The 23,944-nt window shown below is 44.6% G+C and overlaps 1 protein-coding gene across 1 annotated transcript; it reads right to left on the bottom strand.

The window, feature by feature from the left end:
- Nucleotides 1-16,378: 16,378 nt before the first annotated feature.
- Nucleotides 16,379-23,564, bottom strand: LOC113885784. Its single transcript, XM_027531416.1, has 2 exons — nucleotides 23,083-23,564; nucleotides 16,379-16,969 (listed from the first exon to the last, which is right to left on the bottom strand). The coding sequence occupies exons 1-2, from the start codon at nucleotides 23,397-23,399 to the stop codon at nucleotides 16,888-16,890; spliced, it is 399 nt and encodes a 132-aa protein (XP_027387217.1). The 5' UTR covers nucleotides 23,400-23,564; the 3' UTR covers nucleotides 16,379-16,887.
- Nucleotides 23,565-23,944: the final 380 nt, after the last annotated feature.

Here is a 23,944-nt window from a genome sequence, read left to right as displayed (position 1 = left end):
CCTTTGTATTTCTGTGTTGTCTGTTGTGATTTTTCCATTTTCATTTCTAATTTTGTTGACTTTATTCTTCTCCCTTTGTTTCTTGATGAGTCTAGCTAATGGTTTGTCAATTTTATTTATATTCTCAAAGAACCAGCTTTTGGCTTTGTTGATTTTTCCTATGGTCTCTTTTGTTTCTTCTGCATTTATTTGTGCCCAAATTTTTAAGATTTCTTTCCTTCTACTAACCCTGAGGTTCTTCATTTCTTCCTTTTCTAGTTGCTTTAGGTGTAGAGTTAGGTTATTTATTTGACTTTTTTCTTGGTTCTTGAGGTAAGCCTGTATTGCTATGAACCTTCCCCTTAGCACTGTTTTTACAGTGTCCCGTAGGTTTGGGGTTGTTGTGTTTTCATTTTCATTCATTTCTATGCATATTTTGATTTCTTTTTTCATTTCTTATGTGATTTGTTGGTTATTCAGCAGCATGTTGTTCAGCCTCCATATGTTGGACTTTATAATAGTTTTTTTCCTGTAATTGACAACTAATCTTACCACATTGTGGTCAGAAAAGATGGTCAGAATGATTTCAATTTTTTCTTACTTTACCAAGGCTAGATTTATGGCCCAGGATGTGATCTATCCTAGAGAAGGTTCCATATGCACTTGAGAAAAAGGTGAAATACATTCTTTTGGGATGAAATGTCCTATAGATATCAATTATTGTATCATTAAAAGTTTGTGTTTCCTTGTTAATTTTCTGTTATTTGGTCTATCCATAAGTGTGAGTAGGGTATTAAAGTCTCCCACTATTATTGTGTTATTGTTAATTTCCCCTTTCATACTTGTTAGCATTTGTCTTACATATTACGGTGCTCCTATGCTGGGTGCATATATATTTTAAACTTTTATATGTTCTTCTTGGATTGATCCTTTGATCATTATGCAGTGTCCTTCTTTGTCTCCTTTCATGGCCTTTATTTTAAAGTGTATTTTATCTGATATGAGTATTGCTACTCCTGCTTCTTTCAGTCTCTATTTGCATGGAATATCTTTTTCCAGCCCTTCACTTTCACTTTCAAGGTGGGTCTCTTGTCAGTTCAGTTCAGTTCAGTCGCTCAGTCATGTCCGACTCTTTGTGACCCCATGAATCACAGCACTCCAGGCCTCCCTTACATCACCAACACCTGGAGTTCAGCCAAACTCACATCCATCGAGTCAGTGATGCCATCGAGCCATCTCATCCTCTGTCATCCCCTTCTCCTCCTGCCCCCAATCCCTCCCAGCATCAGAGTCTTTTCCAATGAGTCAACTCTTCGCATCAGATGGCCAAAGTACTGGAGTTTCAGCTTCAGCATCAGTCCTTCCAATGAACACCCAGGACTGGTTTCCTTTAGAATGGACTGGCTGGATCTTCTTGCAGTCCAAGGGACTCTCAAGAGTCTTCTCCAACACCACAGTTCAAAAGCATCAATTCTTCAGCGCTCAGCCTTCTTCACAGTCCAACTCTCACATCCATATATGACCACTGGAATAACCATAGCCTTGACTAGACAGACGTTTGTTGGCAAAGTAATATCTCTGCTTTTGAATATGCTATCTAGGTTGGTCATAACTTTCCTTCCAAGGAGTAAGCATCCTTTCATTTCATGGCTGCAGTCACCATCTGCAGTGATTTTGGAGCCCCCAAAAATAGAGTCCGACACTGTTTCCCCATCTATTTCCCATAAAGTGATGCGACCAGATGCCATGATCCTGGTGTTCTGAATGTTGAGCTTTAAGCCAACTTTTTCACTCTCCACTTTCACTTTCATCAAGAGGCTTTTGAGTTCCTCTTCACTTTCTGCCATAAGGGTGGTGTCATCTGCATATCTGAGTTTATTGATATTTCTCCCAGCAATCTTGATTTCAGCTTGTACTTCTTCCAGCCCAGCTTTTCTCATGATGTATTCTGCATATAAGTTAAATAAGCAGGGTGACAATATACAGCCTTGATGTACTCCTTTCCTTATTTGGAACCAGTCTGTTTTTCCATGTCCAGTTCTAACTATTGCTTCCTGATCTGCATACAGGTTTCTCAAGAGGCAGGTCAGGTGGTCTTGTATTCCCATCTCTTTTAGAATTTTCCAGTTTATTTTGATCCACACAGTCAAAGGCTTTGGTATAGTCAATAAAGCAGAAATAGATGGTTTTTGGAACTCTTGCTTTTTTGATGACCCAGCGAATGTTGGCAATTTGATCTCTGGTTCCTCTGCCTTTTCTAAAACCAGCTTGAACATGTGGAATTTCACAGTTCATGTACTGCTGAAGCCTGGCTTGGAGAATTTTGAGCATTACTTTTCTAGCGTGTGAGATGAGTGCAATTGTGCAGTAGTGAGCATTCTTTGGTGCTGCCTTTCTTTGGGATTGGAATGAAAACTGACCTTTTCCAGTCTTGTGGCCACTGCTGAGTTTTCCAAATTTGTTGGCATATTGAGTGCAGCACTTTCACAGCATCATCTTTCAGGATTTGGAATAGTTCAACTGGAATTCCATCACCTCCACTAGCTTTGTTCATAGTGATGCTTCTGAGGCCCACTTGACTTCACATTTCAGGATGTCTGGCTCTAGGTGAGTGATCACAGTATCGTGATTATTTTGGTTGTGAAGCTCTTTTTTGTGCAGTTCTGTGTATTCTTGCCACCGCTTCTTAATATCTTCTGCTTTATGGGGTCCATACCATTTCTGTCCTTTATCGAGCCCATCTTTACATGAGATAGTCCCTTGATATCTCTAATTTTCTTGAAGAGAAAAATTTGTTTCCCATTCTGTTGTTTTCCTCTGTTTCTTTGCATTGATCGCTGAGGGAAGCTTTCTTATCTCTCCTTGCTATTCTTTGGAACTCTGTATTCAGATGCTTATATCTTTCCTTTTCTCCTTTGCCTTTTGCCTCTCTTCTTTTCACAGCTATTTGTAAGGCCTCCTCAGAAAGCCATTTTGCTTTTTTGGATTTCTTTTCCATGGGGATGGTCTTGATCCCTGTCTCCTGTACAGTGTCATGAACCTCTGTCCATAGTTCATCAGGAACTCTGTCTATCAGATCTAATCCCTTGAATCTATTTCTCATTTCCACTGTATAATCATAAGGGATTTGATTCAGGTCATACCTGAATGGTCTAATGGTTTTCCCCCACTTTCCTCAATTAAGTCTGAATTTGGCAGTAAGGAGTTCATGATCTGAGTCACAGTCAGCTCCCAGTCTCTTGTAGACAACATATACAAGTCTTGTTTTTGTATCCATTCAGCAGGTCTTTGTCTTTTGGTTGGGCATTCAACCCATTTACATTTAAGGTAATTATTAATAAGTATGATCCCATTGCCATTTACTTTATTGCTTTGGGCTCGAGTTTATACACCCTTTCTGTGTTTAATGCCTAGAGAAGATCCTTTAGCATTTGTTGGAGACCTGGTTTTGTGGTGCTGAATTCTCTCAGCTTTTGCTTGTCTGTAAAGCTTTTGATTTCTCCTTCATATTTGAATGAGATCCTTGCTAGGTACAGTAATCTGGGCTGTAGGTTATTTTCTTTCAGCACTTTAAGTATGTCCTGGCCATTCCCTCCTGGCCTGAAGAGTTTCTATTGAAAGATCAGCTCTTATCCTTATGGGAATCCCCTTGTGTGTTATTTGTTGTTTTTCCCTTGCTGCTTTTAATATTTGTTCTGTGTGTTTGATCTTGTGTCTTGGGAGGTTTCACCTTGGGTTTTTCCTGTTTGGGACTCTCTGGGTTTCTTGGACTTGTGTGATTATTTCCTTCCCCATTTTAGGGAAGTTTTCAACTATTATCTCCTCAAGTATTTTCTCATGATCTTTCTTTTTGTCTTCTTCTTCTGGGACTCTTGTGATTCAAATGTTGGGGCATTTAACATTGTCCCAGATGTCTCTGAGATTGTCCTCATTTCTTTTAATTCGTTTTTCTTTTTTCCCCTCTGTTTCATTTATTTCTACCATTCTATCTTCAAGGCAAACCATTCAATATTACAGTAATCCAAGTCTCTGCCCCAACCAGTAACGCTGAAGAAGCTGAAGTTGAATGGTTCTATGAAGACCTACAAGACCTTTTAGAACTAACACCCAAAAAAGATGTCCTTTTCATTATAAGGGACTGGAATGCAAAGTAGGAAGTCAAGAAACACCTGGAGTAACAGGCAAATTTGGCCTTGAAATATGGAATGAAGCAGGGCAAAGACTAATAGAGTTTTGCCAAGAAAATGCACTGGTCATAACAAACACCCTCTTCCAACAACACAAGAGAAGACTCTATACATGGACATCACCAGATGGTCAACACCGAAATCAGATTGATTATATTCTTTGCAGCCAAAGATGGAGAAGCTGTATACAGTCAGCAAAAAACAAGACCAGGAGCTGACTGTGGCTCAGACCATGAACTCCTTATTGCCAAATTCAGACTTAAATTGAAGAAAGTAGGGAAAACCACTAGACCATTCAGGTATGACCTAAATCAAATCCCTTATGATTACACAGTGGAAGTCAGAAATAGATTTAAGGGCCTAGATCTGATAGATAGGGTGCCTGATGAACTATGGAATGAGGTTTGTGACATTGTACAGGAGACAGGGATCAAGACCATTCCCATGGAAAAGAAATGCAAAAAAGCAAAATGGCTGTCTGGGGAGGCCTTACAAATAGCTGTGAAAAGAAGACAAGCAAAAAGCAAAGGAGAAAAGGAAAGATATAAACATCTGAATGCAGAGTTCCAAAGAATAGCAAGAAGAGATAAGAAAGCCTTCTTCAGCGATCAATGCAAAGAAACAGAGGAAAACAACAGAATGGGAAAGACTAGGGATCTCTTCAAGAAAATCAGAGATACCAAAGGAACATTTCATGCAAAGATGGGCTCAATAAAGGACAGAAATGGTATGGACCTGACAGAAGCAGAAGATATTAAGAAGAGATGGCAAGAATACACAGAAGAACTGTACAAAAAAGATCTTCACGACCCAGATAATCACGATGGTGTGATCACTCATCTAGAGCCAGACATCCTGGAATGTGAAGTCAAGTGGGCCTTAGAAAGCATCACTACAAACAAAGCTAGTGGAGGTGATGGAATTCCAGTTGAACTATTCCAAATCCTGAAAGATGATGCTGTGAAAGTGCTGCACTCAATATGCCAGCAAATTTGGAAAACTCAGCAGTGGCCACAGGACTGGAAAAGGTCAGTTTTCATTCCAATCCCAAAGAAAGGCAATGCCAAAGAATGCTCAAACTACTACACAATTGCACTCATCTCACACACTAGTAAAGTAATGCTCAAAATTCTCCAAGCCAGGCTTCAGCAATATGTGAACCATGAACTTCCTGATGTTCAAGCTGGTTTTAGAAAAGGCAGAGGAACCAGAGATCAAATTGCCAAAATCCGCTGGATCATGGAAAAAGCAAGAGAGTTCCAGAAAAGCATCTATTTCTGCTTTATTGACTATGCCAAAGCCTTTGACTGTGTGGATCACAATAAAACTGTGGAAAATTCTGAAAGAGGTGGGAATACCAGACCACTTGATCTGCCTCTTGGGAAATTTGTATGCAGGTCAGGAAGCAACAGTTAGAACTGGACATGGAACAACAGACTGGTTCCAAATAGGAAAAGGAGTTCATCAAGGCTGTATATTGTCACCCTGTTTATTTAACTTATATGCAGAGTACATCATGAGAGACGCTGGACTGGAAGAAACATAAGCTGGAATAAAGATTGCCAGGAGAAATATCAATAACCTCAGATATGCAAATGACACCACCCTTATGGCAGAAAGTGAAGAGGAACTCAAAAGCCTCTTGATGAAAGTCAAAGTGGAGAGTGAAAAAGTTGGCTTAAAGCTCAACATTCAGAAAACGAAGATCATGGCATCCAGTTCCATCACTTCATGGGAAATAGATGGGGAAACAGTGGAAACAGTGTCAGACTTTATTTTGGGGGGCTCTAAAATCACTGCAGATGGTGACTGCAGCCATGAAATTAAAAGACGCTTACTCCTTGGAAGGAAAGTTATGACCAACCTAGATAGCATATTCAAAAGCAGAGACATTACTTTGCCGACAAAGGTTCGTCTAGTCAAGGCTATGGTTTTTCCTGTGGTCATGTATGGATGTGAGAGTTGGACTGTGAAGAAAGCTGAGCACCGAAGAATTGATGCTTTTGAACTGTGGTGTTGGAGAAGACTCTTGAGAGTCCCTTGGACTGCAAGGAGATCCAACCAGTCCATTCTGAAGGAGATCAGCCCTGGGATTTCTTTGGAAGGAATGATGCTAAAGCTGAAACTCCAGTAGTTTGGCCACCTCATGCGAAGAGTTGCCTCATTGGAAAAGACTCTGATGCTGGGAGGGATTGGGGGCAGGAGGAGAAGGGGACGACAGAGGATGAGATGGCTGAATGGCATCACTGACTCGATGGATGTGAGTCTGAGTGAACCCTGGGAGTTGATGATGGACAGGGAGGCCTGGCATGCTGCAATTCATGGGGTTGCAAAGAGTCAGACAGGACTGAGCGACTGATCTGATCTGATCTGATCTGTTATATATGAAGTTTGCTTTAAAAAATAGGGTCTTTTTTTTGCAAAGTAATAGTAATTTATAAAAATGAAAATTAAAGGAGTAATAGAGGACTTAAATTTTTTTTAATTTAAAAAATGATAATAGTAAAAATATATCTAGGACTTTCTCTGGTGTTGTGGATTGTGTGGGGTCAGTTCATTTTCAGATAGCTCCTTGATCCGGCTTATACTTCTCAAGGCCCTTTCCTATGTAGTCAGGGCTAACTACAGGGTTTTAATCTATTGTACCTGTCACTTCCAAGGCGGTTCCCTCTTGTTTGTTTTAGCTTCTTCTGTTTGCTGGTCTCTTCAGTGTCTAATTTCCACCCTGACCCAAGGGGGTGGTGGTGGACCCTTTTTTAGGCTCCCTTGTTCAGTCGTGCTGTGGGAGGGAGGAACACTGCAAGAAAATAACACTGGCATGTGCTCACAGTGACTCAGCCACACTGGGTTTGTCCCCACTCACGGCGTGTCTGCTTTCCCTGTCTACACTGCTTAGGCTCTAGGTTGCTCTGCCAGGAACTGTCTGAGGTGGGCCCTGGGTTGTATGCACTTCCCAGGTCTAAGCCGCTCAAGTTCAGCTACTTGGGTACTCCTCAAAGGTGCACACTCGGTTGGGCCTGCGTTTTGTGCCCTTCCAAGGTCCAAGCATTTCAGGTGACCAGGTGCTTGGTGAGCACGGTCGCTGAGACTTATCACCTCCCCATCCCTGCCGCTCAGTTTTCTGGGTGTACAACCGGCGCACCTTCTCAGGTGTACCGTTTGTCTCTTCTGGGGAGCTGATCTCTGGCTGCGACCCCCTTAGCGGATGTCGACCGTCCAGAATCTCAAGAAGTCTTGGTTAGCAACGAAGCTTGCTTGCAGTTTGGTAGATGATGCCTCTATGGGGCCGCGATTGCCCCCTTCCAGCTCTGGCTGCCCTCGCCTGCCTGTCTCCTGCAGGGGATAAGCTGGCCTGCAGCTGACTAGCTCTGCTCAGTTCTTTGTTCTGTGAGCAGGCCTGGAGGTGTCTTAGGTTAGGGCCTTTCACGGGATAGCTATCCCACGATCTGGATTGCTACCTCAAGTTAGTTCCCTCGATTGCCCTAGGGGCATTAAGGCCCGGTCCTTACTCTAAGCAATGCAGCCCATGCCTCCCTGCCCAGCCCCCGCTTGCTAGTGGTGGATGCAGTCATCTGGGCTGCTTCTCCACTGGGAGTTACCGTTGGGCAGGAAATCTTTGGGTTTTAATTATTTATTTATTTTTCCTCCCACTTATGTTGCCCTCTGAGGTTCCAAGGCTCACCACAGACTCACCAGTTAGAGTGTTTCCTGGTGTTTGAAACTTCTCTCTTTTTTAAGACTCCCTCCCCAGATCAGATCTCCATCCCTACCTCTTCTGTCTCTCTTTTTATCTTTTATATTTTTTCCTACCTCCTTTTGAAGACAATGGGCTGCTTTTCTGGGTGCCTGATGCCCTCTGCCAGCATTCAGAAGTTGTTTTGTAGAATTTACTCAGTGTTCAAATGTTCTTTTGATGAATTTGTGGGGGAGAAAGTGATCTCCCCATGCTATTCCTCCACCATCTTATACGCACCTGGTGCCTGTTTTGTTCACTGTCTCTCAGCATCTCCATGAATGGGATGGTTATTGTTTGTTTCAGTGGATGTCAGGTCATTGCGAATATTGGGACCTCGTTGCTGCTTGGCCCAAGTAACCTGGTCACCAACATCCAGAGGTTCATTAATGCCTGGTCCTCCCAGGCGGTCAAGGTGAAGGGTCATGCCACAGGGTCACTCTGGGGCTCTCCACACACTGAGAATCAGCTGGGCCAACCTCTCTCCCTCTTTCTCTAACAGATCTCAGTTTCATGTAACACCACCAGGACCTTGCCTCCTGTCATCTTTAACATCCATGGCATCAACTACCCTGTGCCCACTCAAGCCTGCTTCCAGGAGGTGAGAGGCCAACTCTGGTGTATGTGTGTGTGTGTGTGTGTGTGTGCACACGCACTCAGTCATGTCTGACTTTATGTGACCCCGTGGCCTTTAGCTCATCAGACTCCTCTGTCCATGGGATTTTCCAGGCAAGAATACTGGAGTAGATGGCCATTTCCTCCTCCAGGGAATCTCCCGGACCCAGGGATCAAACCTATGTCTCCTGAGTCTCCAGTATTAGCAGGTGGATTCTTTACCAATGTGCCACCTACCTGGTTCTCAGATCTGGGACTTGCAGGAACTCTTGGGCTGCTGCTGGGAGGAGGGCGCCCTCTGCAGGCCAAGTCACACCACTGCAGATGCTGCTGAGCCCCTGTGACTGGGCCAGTGCCTCCCACAAAACCAACCACTTGAGAGTAATGGGCAGTCTGGGACATCCATTCTCCTGAAATAAATGTGGAAACACCACCCCATGCTGGCATGGTGGGAGTGACAGGAGAGGGGAACACTAAGGGCCTCAGCCCTCACAGAGCTTCAGTTCAACCAGAACCCTCAGATGGATGAAAATGAAAAGCCATTTCTAGCAGTCCCTGAAAAGGGCCAAATGACAAGGGGTGTGGCTGGTGAGAGTCCCAGTGTGCTGTCCCACCCTAGAGATTAGCAGTCTCCATCATGTAAAGATGTGAGAATTGGACTGTAAAGAAAACTGAGCGCCGAAGAATTGATGCTTTTGAACTGTGGTGTTGGAGAAGACTCTTAAGAGTCCCTTGGACTGCAGGGGGATCCAACCAGTCCATTCTAAAGGAGATCAGTCCTGGGTGTTCTTTGGAAGAACTGATGCTAACGCTGAAACTCCAACACTTTGGCCACCTCATGCAAAGAGTTAACTCATTGGAAAATATTCTGATGCTGGGAGGGATTGGGGGCAGGAGGAGAAGGGGATGACAGAGGATGAGATGGCTGGATGGCAACACCGACTCGATGGACATGAGTTTGGGTGAACTCTGGGAGTTGGTGATGGACAGGGAGGCCTGGAGTGCTACAATTCATAAGGTTGCACAGAGTGGGACACGACTGAGCAACTGAACTGAACTGAACTGAACTGATTCCCATTTCAAAAGTGTCCAGGTTTGAATGATGAATTACATTGTTACCGTAGGCCTCGGCTGCAACTTCCCCTTGCTAAGCCCCAGCGCCCCCTCTGTGAGTTGGGGTACCGACCCGTCTGTGGGGAAGTTGGATGCTAAGGTGAATAAAGGGTGCACAGTGACTGCACAGCCCTGGCACAGGGTGGAGGCTTCATGTCAGCTCCCTGTGGGAGTTCAGAGCAGGCTGATGGGCTCAAAGAAGGCTTTGAAGAAAACAGAAAACTTCAGTAAGTCTAAACCCCCAGACTCATGGAGGCCTGCTTGGATCAAGGCAAATCTATACTGTATTTCATGCAAATGGCACCCCTGCGGGCTGTGAAAAGGGGTTCCGGGGTCAGATTAGGGGTGATGAGGGGGACATATTGAAGGAGAACCAGAGTAAATTGCCGAACGCAGCCAGGAGTGGCCAGGAGGGTTATCACAGGTTCAGGAAGTTTTCAAAAAAAAAAAGTTTTCCTAGAGGGCCTGAGCATGGTAGAAAGAATGGGTTGTGGGCAATGCTATTTAAAATGAGTAATAAACAATGACCTTATTGTGTAGCACTGGGCACTCTGTTCAATGTTATGTGGCATCCTGGATAGGAGGAGGACTTTGGGACAGAATGGATACATGTGTATGTATGGCTGAGTCCCTTTGCTTTCCACCTGAAATTATCACAATATTGTTAATCAGCTATGCTCCGATAAAAAATTCAACTTACAAAAAGAGCAGGTTGTGGAGAAGGGGTAGAACAGGCTTTCTCTGCAAAGAAAAAAGAAAGCAGGCATCAGAAGGAAAGAAACAGCAGAGTGTGAGGGGAACTACCAACCATTCTTGTTCTTCTTAAAAAAATTTTAGGTGGAGGTTACTGTGTGTAAGCAAATGGCGCCAGCTGGTGGCTGTGGTGTCTAGCTACTTCGAAAGATAAGCCACTGGTCAGGGAATGTTCCCACTGGTTGGTTGAGTACCCCAGGGCCAGCCCCTGCCTCTCATGCACACAGAGTTTGAATTCTTTCTGGAGGTCAGACAGACCCAGGGCTGGTGTAGTTGTGGTCTTAAGTTTTAAAGTCTCGTTTCCTGCCCAAACCAAATGTTCAGAATCTGCACCTTTCAAAGCATGGTACAATGGCTTTGCAATTATCGCGAAGTTTGGTATCCATAGCAACAACATCCAGGCTTCCCGAGGAAACTTCAGAGTTGTCAGAGGCCTTTTGGAATGTCCAAGTTACACATAGTCTGCTTTCAGTTGGCTAACAAGCTCTGGATCTCTTTTTGTAACTGGAATCCTAAGTAAGTCACTTGTCGTTGGCAGATTTGAGCTTTTTTTGCAAGACTTAATAGCTGCAGCAGGCCAGGTGATCAAACACTGTGATAGTGTTAGACAAGCAGTGCTCTAAATCCAAGTTTACTATTAATAAATCATCCACATATATAAGGAAGACTGCTTGGTTTGAATGTAGTCCCTGTAAGTCTTTGGCTAGAATTTCATTGAAAATAGTTTGTTGTAGTTGTTCAGTCGCTCGGTCATGTCTGATGTTATGCTAATAATCACAGTAAATGTAAACAGTCTAAACATCACAATTAAAAGGCAGAAATTGTAAAATTGGATTTTACAAAATGCAAAACTCATCTCCATGCTGTCTACAAGAAACCCACTTTAAATATACAGACACAAATATTTTAGAAGTAAAAGTATGTAAGAGATACACCACACTATTCTTTTAATCCTTATCTATTTACTGATTATGACAAAACATACATAACTTAAAATTTACCATTTCATGTGTACAATTCTGTGCAATTAAATACACTCATACTATTGTACAACCATCACAGCCATCTACCCCCAGAACTCTTTTATTGTCCCAGACTGAAACTTTGTACCCATCAAACATTAACTCCAGTTCCTCCCTTCCCCCAGCCCTTGGCAGTCATCATTCTTCTTTCTGTCTCCATGAATGTAACTACTCCAGGAACCTTACATAATAAGAAGAAACTTGTGATGGAGTTGTTTCACTTAGCATTATTCCTTCAGATTTCATCCATGTTGTCAAAATTTTCCTTTATTTGTAAAGCAGAATAACATTCTATGGTGTGCATGTATCACATTTAGTTTACAGATTCATCTACTGGTGGACACTTGGGTTGCTTCTGCCTTCTGGTTTTTGTAAAGAATTCTGTGAATAACATTGGAGTACAGATATCTGTTTGAGTCTCTGCTTATACTTCTCCAGGATGTATACCCAAAATTGGGATTCCTAGATCATATGATAATTCTATATTTAATTTTTTGAGGAATTGCCATACTGTTTTCCACAGCAGCTGCACACTTTACATTCCCACCAGCACTATAAAGAGGGGTTCCAATTTCTCCACATCTTTGTCAATATTTCAGGTGTCTTTTACCAATAGTTATTCTAATGAGTATGAAGTGCTATCTTATTGTCATTTTGATTCACATTTCCCTAATGTCAAATGATGTTGAGTATCTTCATGTGCCTATTGGCCATTACAGAAGTAAGGAAGGTGAGCAAGGTGGGTCAAAATGTGAGGTAACAAAGACAAGATATTTAAGAGGCTAGGAAATGAGAGAGATTTGGGACCTGAGTTGGAAAAGCAGTTTTCACAACAAGCTGGGCCATGTGGTATGTGTCATCTCCAGGTCAGTCCTCAGGAGATCTCCAGTGAAGACTTTGTTTTTTGTTTTATGGTGGGTTTTTGTTTTTTGTGTTTTTTTTTTTGTTTGTTTTTTGTTTTCAGGACACAAGTCAGATCCATCTAGCTATTTCTCAGTCCTGGTCCTTCCTCCTGGCTCCCACACAATGGCCAGCAGTTAGGTCTGATTAATCGAGAAAGTTTTGTTCTCTGAGCCTTCAACTAACCCGATGTCTATGGGCCCTTGTATTAGAATCCTCCAAAGTTGAGTCAAAGGTACCCACTAGAAGCCAAAGCACACCAAAGCCAGGAAAACACAACCTCAGATAATGTCGAGATTTCTGCACCCGCTCTGCCCTCTCCAGCATCATATCCGGAATCCTGCAAGTCTAAAGAGCCCTATGGGTCTCTAGAGGTAAACTTTCCTTTTTATTTAATTTTTATTGTGTATTGGAGAATAGTTGATTTACAATACTGTATTAGTTTTAGCTGTAAGGAAAAGTGATTCCCTTGTGGAATTCATGTATCCATTCTTTTATAGATTCTTTCCCCATACAGGCTACTACAGAATATTGAGTAGAGTTCACTGTGCTATACAGTAGTTCCTTGTATAGTCGCATGTATATGTTAATCCCAAACTCTCAATTTATCTCCCTCCCACATTTCTGCATTGGTAACCGTAAGATTGTCTGAAGACTTTGAATCTGTTTCTGTTTTTAGGAAACCATTTCTGACGAACCGGGATGAGCCACCAGCTGGAGGCAGGGGTACATTTCACCCCAATGGAGACCATTTCACCCTAGCATTTAATCCCCCTTATACATACACACACACACACACACACACACAAACTGTGCTTTTAAGAGCAAGATGCAGAGACTGGTGGGATTGTTGATAAAGTGCTCAGCCAAGACAAGCCAGGCTCAATATTTAGTTGGGTCCCTGTGGTGTCACACCACAGCCCCTCACACTTTCATCCCTATTGACCACGGCATCAGCTGTCATAAGGCTCTAGGAAGTCAACAAAACTCTACAACCTTCAGGCCAGCTAGATGTCAGAAGGGAAAAAACAGGCTTGACTCCAAGCAGCGGTCCTGAGGCAGCCCCCAGAGCAGCTGGAGGTCAGATCTCCTCCACTTGCCCTGCTCAGGCCTGAAGGCCCACAAAGCTGCACCTTTATCCCCAGCTGGATGGCCCTGCACAGCAATCACACAGCTGGCAAGCAGCCGACACTCCACTCCAGCATGCCTCACTTCCACCACCTGAAATGTCACTAAGGGCTTTCCAGGTGGCGCTACTTGTTAAGAACTCGCCTGCCAATACAAGAGACATAAAAGACATGGATGTGATCCCTGGGTCAGGAAGATCCTCTGGAGGAAAAAATCACAACCAACTCCAGTATTCTTGCTTGGGAAGTCCCATGGAAAGAGGAGCCTGGAGGGCTACAGTCGGTGGTGTCACAAAGAGTTGGACTCGACTGAAGTGACTTAGCACAAGCATGAGCATAAAGGCCGACAACCTCATACCCTGGGGGCCACTCTCTCCTTCTGAGATGGCCCTCAGGCTGTCTGAAGTGTGTTTCTCACTCTCCTTTGACCTACAGAGACTTGGGCCTGCAAAGCCAGAGATGGACCGATTGTCTCTCAAACCAAGACATGACTTTGAGGCAGCCCCCAAGGCCCAGACAAGCTCCTCACATCCAGCAGGTGGAACAGGTAAGAATTTGTCCCTCACCATTGGGCACAGTACAGATGGAGTCACCAGTCACTGGCATCAGTGATTTTCAACACCGCCTACAAGATCTTCAGGGCAGAGATCAGGAATGAGGCTCTTAGTGCTCTGGAAAAACTGAAAGAAACACTTTCAAAAAAAGATTTTATGAGCCTGGTATCTTGTACGTTCTTATAGCTACAAAATGGCGATATCTGTTCCTCACGACAAGCAGCAAGCCTCTGCCAAATGTGTACTTGACTGCATGTACCCCCTTCACCAAAAAAAAGATATGCACTGAGCACACACACACACACATTTCTTTGGCAAAGTTCCTCAGACCTATGTGAGAGGCTGTCTCCAAGTCTATAGTCCTCATTTTGCCCAAAACAAAACTTCACTCACAGTTCTCACATTGTGTTTTTGATTAATAATCTACAACTTTAAAACAAACAAACAAAAAAAACCTGATATAGCACTTACTATGAATAGAAGCACCCTACACACTTTAACTCATTTGGCTTTGTTATTATCCCCTATTAAAACATGGGGAACATGAGGCACCAACAGAGTAACTTGTCCAAGAATCACACAGCTAATAGATGGTCAAACTGTGATTTGAACCCAAGTCATCTGGCTCATCATGAGTTCCTAAGTGCTATACTCTGCTCACTCTCATTTTGTAATTCATATCATATTCCTTCATCTTTAGCTCAAGTTCAATATTCTCTCCCCTCCAGACCAGAGAGAACTTGTATCCCTTTCTTCCTTCCTCCACAGACTCCTTTGATATTTCCAGACTATGTGGTGTCAAAAGGAAAATGAAGTGTTGGGGTGTTTGTGCAGACGTTATGCTGTCCCCATCATATACCAGTTCCCTCAGCTGCATGGGGACAGTCAGTGCTCTCTGTGTCTGGGCAGATCACAGAGGGGCCCCTCCCAAGGCCCAGGTGGAGCAAGGGCCAAACCTAGGGGATCACACCATTTCCTATGAAGGCCACATGCTCAGCCATCAGGTTACGGTACACACCGATGTCCAGTCAGAAGTTCTGCCCCTTCCTACAGACCTCACAGGAGGGGAACCAGCCTCAGTGTGGACCACCTGTCTTTCCCCAGAGAGAGCTTCTGCCTCCTTTCCAACCAGGCACTTACTCCTTTGCTTACCTCTTCTTTTAACTTCATTTAACTGCCTACAAAACACAAGGAAGGGTGGGAGCTGGGAGCTTTCTTCAATGTAGTTGTAGAATACCACAAACCTTTGGTTTACCACCCCCTCCTAGCCAAGGGTATTACTTTTTCATTCCTTCTTCCCTAGGAACTGAGAACAAGAAGGAAGTCACCATTTTCAAATATCACCCATACCTCAGTCAGGCAAGGTGCTTAGCAAACAGTTTGAATAACAATGGTAAGTTAACAACAGAAGTTGTTATCAAGTTAAATCTGACACAAACACACACCCCCACCCCACCCCCTTTTAACCTCATGATGAAGGTGAAAGAGGAAAGTGAAAAAGCTGGCTTAAGACTCAACATTCAAAAAACTAAGATCATGGCCTCTGGTCCCATCACTTCATGGCAAATAGATGGGGGAAAAAAATGAAAACGGTGGCATATTTTATTTTCATGGGCCCGAAAATCACTGTGGATGGTGATTGCAGCCACAAAATTAAAAGACACCTGCTCTTTGGAAGGAAAACTATGACAAATTTAGGCTGCATATTAAAAAGTAGAGATTGCTTTCTCAACAAAGATCTTTATAGTCAAAGCTATGGTTTTTCCAGTAGTCACGTATGGATATGAGAAATGGACTATAAAGAAGGCTGAGCATGAAAGAATTGATTGTTTCAAACTGTGGTCTTGGAGAAGACTCTTGAGAGTCCCTTAGACTGAAAGGAGATCAAACCAGTCAATCCTGAAGGAACTCAGTCCTGAATATTTATTGGAAGGACTGATGCTGAAGCTAAAGCTCAAATATTCTGGCCAACTAATGCAAAGAACTGACTGATTGGAAAAGACCCTGATGCTGAGAAAGATTGAAAGCAGGAGGAGGAGGATGAGATGGTTGGATGGCATCATCAACACAATGGACATAGTTTGAGCAAATTCTGAGAAATAATGAAGGACAGGGAAGCCTCGCACTCTAAAGCCCATTGGGTCACAAATAGTCCAACATGACTTAGTGACTGAACAACAAGTTGTCATTCTACTCTGAAAATTCACCATAGAGTAAATGTAGTCTGCCAGGCGAGTGTATGCTCCTTAGTTCTGTCTCGTCACAACAAAGATTTGGAGTGACAGACATTAAAGCCCTCAGCGCGTCGCAGCTCTTGGGTCTTAGACAAACCATGTTATAGCTCTTAGACAAATCAGTGGTACAGCTCTATTTTACTTAGAAGATAGCAGGAGAATCCCTCCTCAAAGCGTGAGGGCATGCCAACCCAAAGACATGAAGAGAAGAGAGTGGAGGAGCGCGCCAGCGTGCGGGAGAGAGAGAGAGAAAGAGTGCACGCACCCGGAGGGGGTGGGGGGAGAGAGAGAGAGAGCGCGCGCTTTGGCTTCTCCTTTTGTATGTTTTTTCCTCCCCCCTGGGCCTGCCCTATGCAAATTGGGATAGCCAGGAATTTCGTTTGTTCTACCTGAGGTCTTCACTCTGGTCCTCGGACCTTCCTTTGACCTTCCTTTGTTCTATTTTTGCAGGCTTTTCCCTTCCTCATCTTTTAGCCACCGCCATTTTGGACTCCTATTTCCTATTCTAACTACCTAACATTCCCTCCTTAAGAGATGAGAAGTCCAGTTCTTTGAGAATAGGGGCGTCAAGGTCTTTCTTGCTACTTCCTGCTGAATTGGAACAGCAAGGGGTATTGGGCCTCCCCCTCTTGCTAGTCTCAGGCCTCAGAGTCTTCATAGTGGTGTCCATCTAAGAGTGAGTGATATTTTCCATGGTCAGCTGTAGTTTTGTATCTTTGTTGAACTGGCACTGCATGTTGTAGCTTGTTGACCTGGGCAGAGACAAAACAGGTTAGACAATTGACAATACATGCAACAATCATAAGCAGCATCAATATGGCTTAACAAGGACTAGTAGGGGCATTAGCCAATTCCAAATTTACTTCGCCAAGATGGCTCAAGTCCCTCCTTATTCAGGGATCAGAAGATTTATCTCCTGCCTGTTTTGGAGTACAGTCCCTACCAAGCTGTGTTGGCTCTTTAGAGCTATCCTGAGAAATCTTATCCTCAGAAACCAGATTTTGGGGTTGTTCATTAGAATGGCACTCATTTGTAGTTTTGAATAGGTATCTGAGACCTCCCAGGGGCTCACAGGTGTATTGAGTGTCCTCTTCTGTTTTCTTCCATGGCTTGACTCATGAGTAATGAATCCAGGAGTCATGTCCTGGTACCTTGACTGCTGGTGGCAGAGGCTTAGCCTCTATGATCTCAAAATTGGAGACTACTGCATATCCGGCTCTTCTTTTTCCATCTAAGACAAAGCTGCTTCCATCAGTGTACCAGATTTCCTCAGGATTGGCCAGAGGATCTTCCGACAATCCCTCTTGGGGTTTTGTCCAGTGGTCCAAGGTTTCTAGACAAGAGTGAAAGGGGAGAGAGCCCTCGGGGGTAGGCAGGAGGGTGGCTGGGTTAAGAACCTCACAAGGGGATATAGTGAGGCCTGGATTTTCCATCAGCATTACTTGATATCTGAGGATTCTTTGATCAGTTCAGTTCAGTTCAGTCGCTCAGTCATGTCCGACTCTTTGCAACCCCATGAATCAGACATCTATAAATGGCCTCTCCCATTTAGGAGTTGTTTTACTTGGTGGCTGGTAAAAATAGTTTGCCCCCAAAGGAGAGTTTTAAAGCATCTTCTATCATGATTGCAATAGCTTCAAGATTTCGAAGGCAGGGGGGCCAGCCTCGGGCAGTTGGATCAAGCCTCTTGGATAAGTAAGCTACAGGCTGGGGCTCAGATTCCAGCCTTTGAGTTAACACTCCCAAGGTTATTCCCTCTCTTTCATGGACATAAAGTTGGAATGCTTTTTCTGGGTCTGGCAACCTCAAGGCTGGTGCCTGAGTTAAGGTCTGTTTTAGTACAGCCTCTGCCTTCTTTTGAGGAGTTCCCCACATCAATGGGATTGATTCATCCTGTCCCTTTAAGCTTTCATATAAGTGAAGTCGCTCAGTCATGTCCAACTCTTTGCGACCCCATGGACTGTAACCTATCAGGCCCCTCCATCCATGGGATTTTCCAGGCAAGAGTGCTGGAGTGGATTGCCATTTCCTTCTCCAGGAGATCTTCCTGACCCAGGAATTGAACCCAGGTCTCCTGCATTGTGGGCAGACGCTTTACCGGCTGAGCCATCAGGGAAGCAAGCTTTCATATAAGGGCTGGGCAATTAGACCATAGTTGGGTATCCAGATTCTACAATACCCAATTAGCTCCAGGAAAGCTCGCAATTGTTTTCAAGTCGGGGGTGGGGGGGGTGGGGGGGGGGGGAAGGGCAACTGGAGGATTCCTTGTACTAGATCAGAGGACAGCTTCCTAGACCCATGTGTAATCTGAACTCCCAGGTAAGTGATTTTTGTCTCGACCATTTGTGCCTTAGCACGAGAGACTTTATATCCCCTTTCTGCCAAAAAGTTTAGAACCTGAATTGCATGTTGTTGGGCATTTTTTCTCATCTGGAGAGCAGATTAGTAGGTCATCTATATATTGTAATATTTTCCCATTATGTCCCAGGCCCAGATCTAGGAGATCCCAGCTAAGGGCCTGTCCAAACAGGTGGGGGCTATCTCTGAACCCCGGAGGTAATACTGTCCAAGTCATCTGTTGGTGTTTTTCTCCTGGGGCCTCCCACTCAAAGGCAAAAAGATATTGGGATTCTTTAGCCAGTGGTATGCAAAAAAAAAAAAAAAAAAAAAGCATCTTTGAGATCCAAGACTGTAAACCACTTGGCACTGGGTGGGATTTCTCCCAAGATTATATAGGGATTGGGTACTGTGGGATGGAGGGGGACTACAGCTTCATTTATGATCTGGAGATCTTGAACCATTCACCAGGTTCTGTTCTTTTTCTTTACTCAGAGGATCGGGGTGTTATATGGCAAACTGGTGGGGACCAATAGCCCACAGCAAGGAATTTATTTATTAAAAGCTGTAGTCCCTCCTGAGCTTCTCTTTTGAGGAGATGTTGTTTCCAGTTAGGAAACTGAGTGCGATCTCAGAGGACAATGACGACTGGTTCAGCTTGGTGGGCTCATCCAGGAATCCCCTAGTCCCACATCTGGGGGTTAACTTTGTCTTCCCATAGTTTTTTGACCCTCCCTATTGGAGAATGTGTAATGGGTTCTTCAGTAGTAACCAGGAGCTGTAGAGCTCTAGGGGCTGAAAAGCCTCCCATCACAAGGATGGTCCCCAGTTTAATGAGTATGTCTCTTCCCATTAAGGGAGTAGGACACTCAGGGACCACCAAAAACTGGTGGGAAAATATTTGTCCATCCTAGCAACAAAGAAGAGCTTGGGTGAATCTTCTAGTAGTTGTTTTTCCTGTAGCACCCAAAATGGTACAGATTTGGGAGGAGACGGCTCCAGAGTACGAGATCAAGACAGAATAGGTAGTCCCCGTGTCAACCAAGAAGTTCTTGGGCCTACCTGCCACATCAAGTTGCACCCTTGGCTCCAGCCCCATGATGGTTATCTGTGACAGGCGGGCTGGCTGGAGCGGGCCGCTTCAGTCCTTTTGAACCATCATGAGGGAAGACTTGGCACTTGTCCTTGAGGCTCTTAGGTCCCAAAGACAGAGTGCCGCCCAATGTCCCAGTTGATGGCATCTGTAGCAAGCCATTTTAGGAGACTTGTCCCAGTTTGGACACTCTTTGGCCCAATGCCCCTCCTATCTACAGATTAGGCATTTGCCTCGTGCCTTGTCCTTCAAGGACTCGGGGTTTGCCATAGGGCTTCCCTGGAAGGTGGCCAGCATCTAGGCATGCTTTGTCTCCTTCCTTCTCTCCCTCTTCTGGGCCTTGGCCTCCTTCTCCTGTTCTCTGTTATAAAAGATATTGGTGGCTGTCTGGACCATCTCATCTAAAGAGGAAGCAGGGTCCTGCTGCTGTAGCTGTTGTAACTTAATTCTGATATCAAATGCACATTGGGACAGGAATTTGTCCTTTAAAATCACCTGTCCCTCGTAAGAGTCAAGTCCAGACTGGTAAACTTTTGGAGGGCCTCTTTTTAGCCTTTCCAGAAAGGCAATGGGGTTCTCATTGGGTTCCTGAGTTATTGCTGAGACCCAGGCATAACTAATTATTTTTTGTTGGGCTGCTTTCAGTCCTGCCTTCACACAGATTAGAAAATGATCCCTTTCCCAGATGTGCTCAGGGTCACTATAATTCCAATTAGGATAGGAGGGGGAGGACTGCAGTTTCCCCTACTGGGTATCTATCACTTGACATGTGAAGCCCCATTGCATACCTTCAGGCTTCCTTTAAAACCTTAGTATGTTCAGGGTCAGATAAAGTTTGACTAAATATGACCATGATGTCTTTCCACGTCAAGTCAAAGGCCAAGGTAATATGTTGGAAGGTATCTACATATTTGCCTGGGTCATCTGTATAGCTTCCCAGGTCTTGTTTGATCTGTCTTAGTTCTAAAAGGGAGAAGGGCTTATGGACCTGGGTTGGTCCAAATTCTCCTCCAGTTTCAACTAAGGGACATACTCGAGCTGGCTTTTGTGGAGGGGGTGTTCCCAGATATGGGGGCAAGTTTGGATACAAGGAAGAAGCACCAGACAACTCAGGAGCTGTGGGAGGCTCCAGTCTTTTGGGGGGCATGGGAGGTGAGCATTTACGGGGAATTCCTTCTCTTGGTTACCTGTGCCTAACACCATCTGCCTAGTAGGCTCACTTTTAGGGCGTACAACAATCCCATACTTACGACATAGTTCCTTCATATTGTTGTAGCCACGAGTTCCGGGAAACAAACTCACTCAGAAGGACAATGCAGATAGTGGAGTGCAGTTTATCACACCGACGGGCCCAAGGCATTGTCTCCTCTTAGCCAAGGACCCCGACCAGCATTTGTGAAAATCTTTTACACCCCGTGTGTACGTGTCTGAACCCACCGCTCCAAATTCCTTGAGACTTACATAAACCAAGGAAAATACAATCCCAATAACCCCATCATTCACCTGCTATGTGCTCATATGCTCAAACAGTCAAACAGTTAGCCAATAATCAATAAACCCGAGGTTACACTCTGATAGATACGGAAAAATTTATGGCCTGTCTGGAGGAAGGGGTGATTAGTGTATGTTTTCTCTTAGGCGATGAGTAACCTAGATAGGATCTTCAAGGTTCCCCTGTCTGGAGGGGGTCTTATCCTTCTGTTGTTGTTTTCATAGGCACTAAACACAGAGTTCAGAGTCCATTGGAAAGGTGGCTGAGCATGATCAGCATGAATAGGCCTAAGATGGAGTCCAGGCCCTATGAATTCCTTCTTCAGTATCTCTTAGTGGAAAGAAAATTTGGACATAGGGAATCTCTGTCCATTTTCCTTGTCTTTTGCAGAATAATTGTAGCTGCAGGATGGTATTGTAATTTAAACTCCCATCCTCAGGCCAGTGTTCCTCGTCCCCCAGTGGGTATTGAGGCCAAGCAGTGGCACAAAAGAATTTTAAGCAATTCCTCCTCAAAGTTAAAGGATCGAACAGCTTCCACTTATCAAGGATGCATCTCAAGGGCGTCTGCAGGAAGTGGATTGGTAATTTCCCATATGAAAGATAGTCATGACAGGGAGGAAAAGAAAAAGAAGAAAACTAATAGGCCTCCTTCAATTTCCATGGCTGGACTTCCTTAGGGGTGAGTCTTTCTGAACCTTTTCCTACCCAGTACTGTTGCAACCTGAGAGCCAGGCGTCCCAGGGTAAGGGTGCAGATCCCCAGGCAGGTCGAGGCGTGATGGCCTCCCTAGAATTGGGTTCTTGGGCAGGTTGAGGCATGACGACCACCTGGGACCCCTGGGACTGGCAGATCCCTGAGCAGTTTGAGGAGTGACAACCTTTTGAGGACCAGATCCCTAGGCAGGTCAAGGAAGGTTGACCTCCTGGGACCCCCGGACTGGAGTTGGGCATCCCCAAGATCTCCAGTGTAACCAGTGCTAGGTAGGATTAAGGGGTTGTATATTATACAGTATTTCCCTCCCAAGGCAAGCTCTTTTCTGATTGTCCCTCCAGAAGATTGTAGAGGCAACATTGTGGGCCTGGATGGGGCTGAGGAAAGGAGCATGAAATAGGAGGGAAGGAGGCAGAGCACAACCTTTGAAAGAATGACATAGCGCAAGGGTATAATGTAAACCAATTAAAATTAATTGGGTCCAAGATGACAAGTCAAATTCAAGTAAACCTTAATCCCCAATCTATAAACCAACAGACACACCCAGAGGTGGCAGGACAGATCCAAGGCACTGTCAAAAGATGGAGGAGTGGGTGGTTCCCCAATGGCTGGGATGATGCTCCCACTCATTAGCATATGAATTCACCCCGCCAGCAAAACCTAGCCAGGCTGCATTCCATGGCCAGAGCCCTTGCCCTCAGCAATGGCCCACACCATGAAGAGTGTAGCTTCTCTCTGAATCCTAACAAACCCACCTCTTACTTATTGCTTTGTCTTTCAATGAATTTTTGCAATGAGATATCAGAGCCTGAGCTTCATTAGGTCTTGAAGCCAGGCATCCTGGGTTTTGTCTAGGCTTGAGTCCCAGGAGAGAGCTGAAGGACAGGAGGAAAAAGCAGTGGGGAAAACGTGTCAAGGAATCACCTTCATAGCCTGCCAGAAAATCTACTAAATTCCTGACCTGTGCTCACAGTTTTCATTGGCCTGATTCTTGGCACAGAGAAGAGTAAGGACAGAAGAACCCCCACCAGCTTGGGTAACAGCTACTGGGGCCCAGCAGATAGTGCCTTTGGGACATACCAAAGAGTAGCCTCTCCAGAGTCCCTCAATTGCGCCCACTGCCACCCGCCTCTTCGCAGGGGGTTCAAGGAAACAAGAAAGGAAAGATTGTAGAGGAATTAAGATTTTGTTAGGCATGTCCCTCCAGCCATAGAAGTGAGGACCTCCTACCTTAACTGGAGGTCTTCTGGAATCTGAGGCTGAGCTGCATGAGCTTTCTGCTGAGTTCGTTTTTCGCTGTCCTGGTCTCCAGCATGATGGACCTCTTGGCACTTCCCTTGCGCTGGGTTTTCTTCGCTTTCTGCTTCAACCATGGGAGGTTTCGCTGAGTTGGGCTCCTGCTGTGCTTGGCCTCTTCCACGAGTCATGGCACCATAGATGTTAGGCGAGTGTATGCTCCTCAGTTCTGTCTCATCACAACAAAGGTTCGGAGTGAGGGACATTAAAGCCCTCAGCGCGTCACAGCTCTCGGGTCTTAGACAAACCATATTAAAGCTCTTAGACAAATCAGTGTTACAGCTCTATTTTATTTAAAAGATAGCAGGAGAATCCATCCTCAAAGCGTGAGGCCATGCCAACCCAAAGACATGAAGAGAAGAGAGTGGAGGAGCATGCCAGCGCGCTGGAGAGAGAGAGAGAGAAAGAGAAAGAGCACATGCACTCAGGAAAGAGAGAGAGAGTGCTTTGGCTCCTCCTTTTTTATGTTTTTTCCTCCCCCTGGACCTGCCCTATGCAAACTGGGCTAGCCAGGAGTGCTGTTTGTTCTACCTGAAGTCTTCACTCTGGTCATCAGACCTTCCTTTGACTTTCCTTTGTTCTATTTTGTGGGCTTTTCCCTTCCTTGTCTTTTAGCCACTGCCATTTTGGACTCCTGTTTCCTGTTCTAACTGATGCTGGGAAAGATTGAAAGCAGGAGAAGGATGACAGAGAATGAGATGGCTGGATGGCATCATCAACACAATGGACATAGTTTGAGCAAACGCTGAGAGATAGTGAAGGACAGGGAAGCCTTGCATGCTACAGCCCATTGGGT

Source organism: Bos indicus x Bos taurus, chromosome 29 (genome assembly GCF_003369695.1).
Source record: "Bos indicus x Bos taurus breed Angus x Brahman F1 hybrid chromosome 29, Bos_hybrid_MaternalHap_v2.0, whole genome shotgun sequence".
Taxonomy (NCBI): domain Eukaryota; kingdom Metazoa; phylum Chordata; class Mammalia; order Artiodactyla; family Bovidae; genus Bos; species Bos indicus x Bos taurus.
Note: the sequence above shows the minus strand (reverse complement) of the source record. Positions and strands in the feature narration are given on the sequence as shown.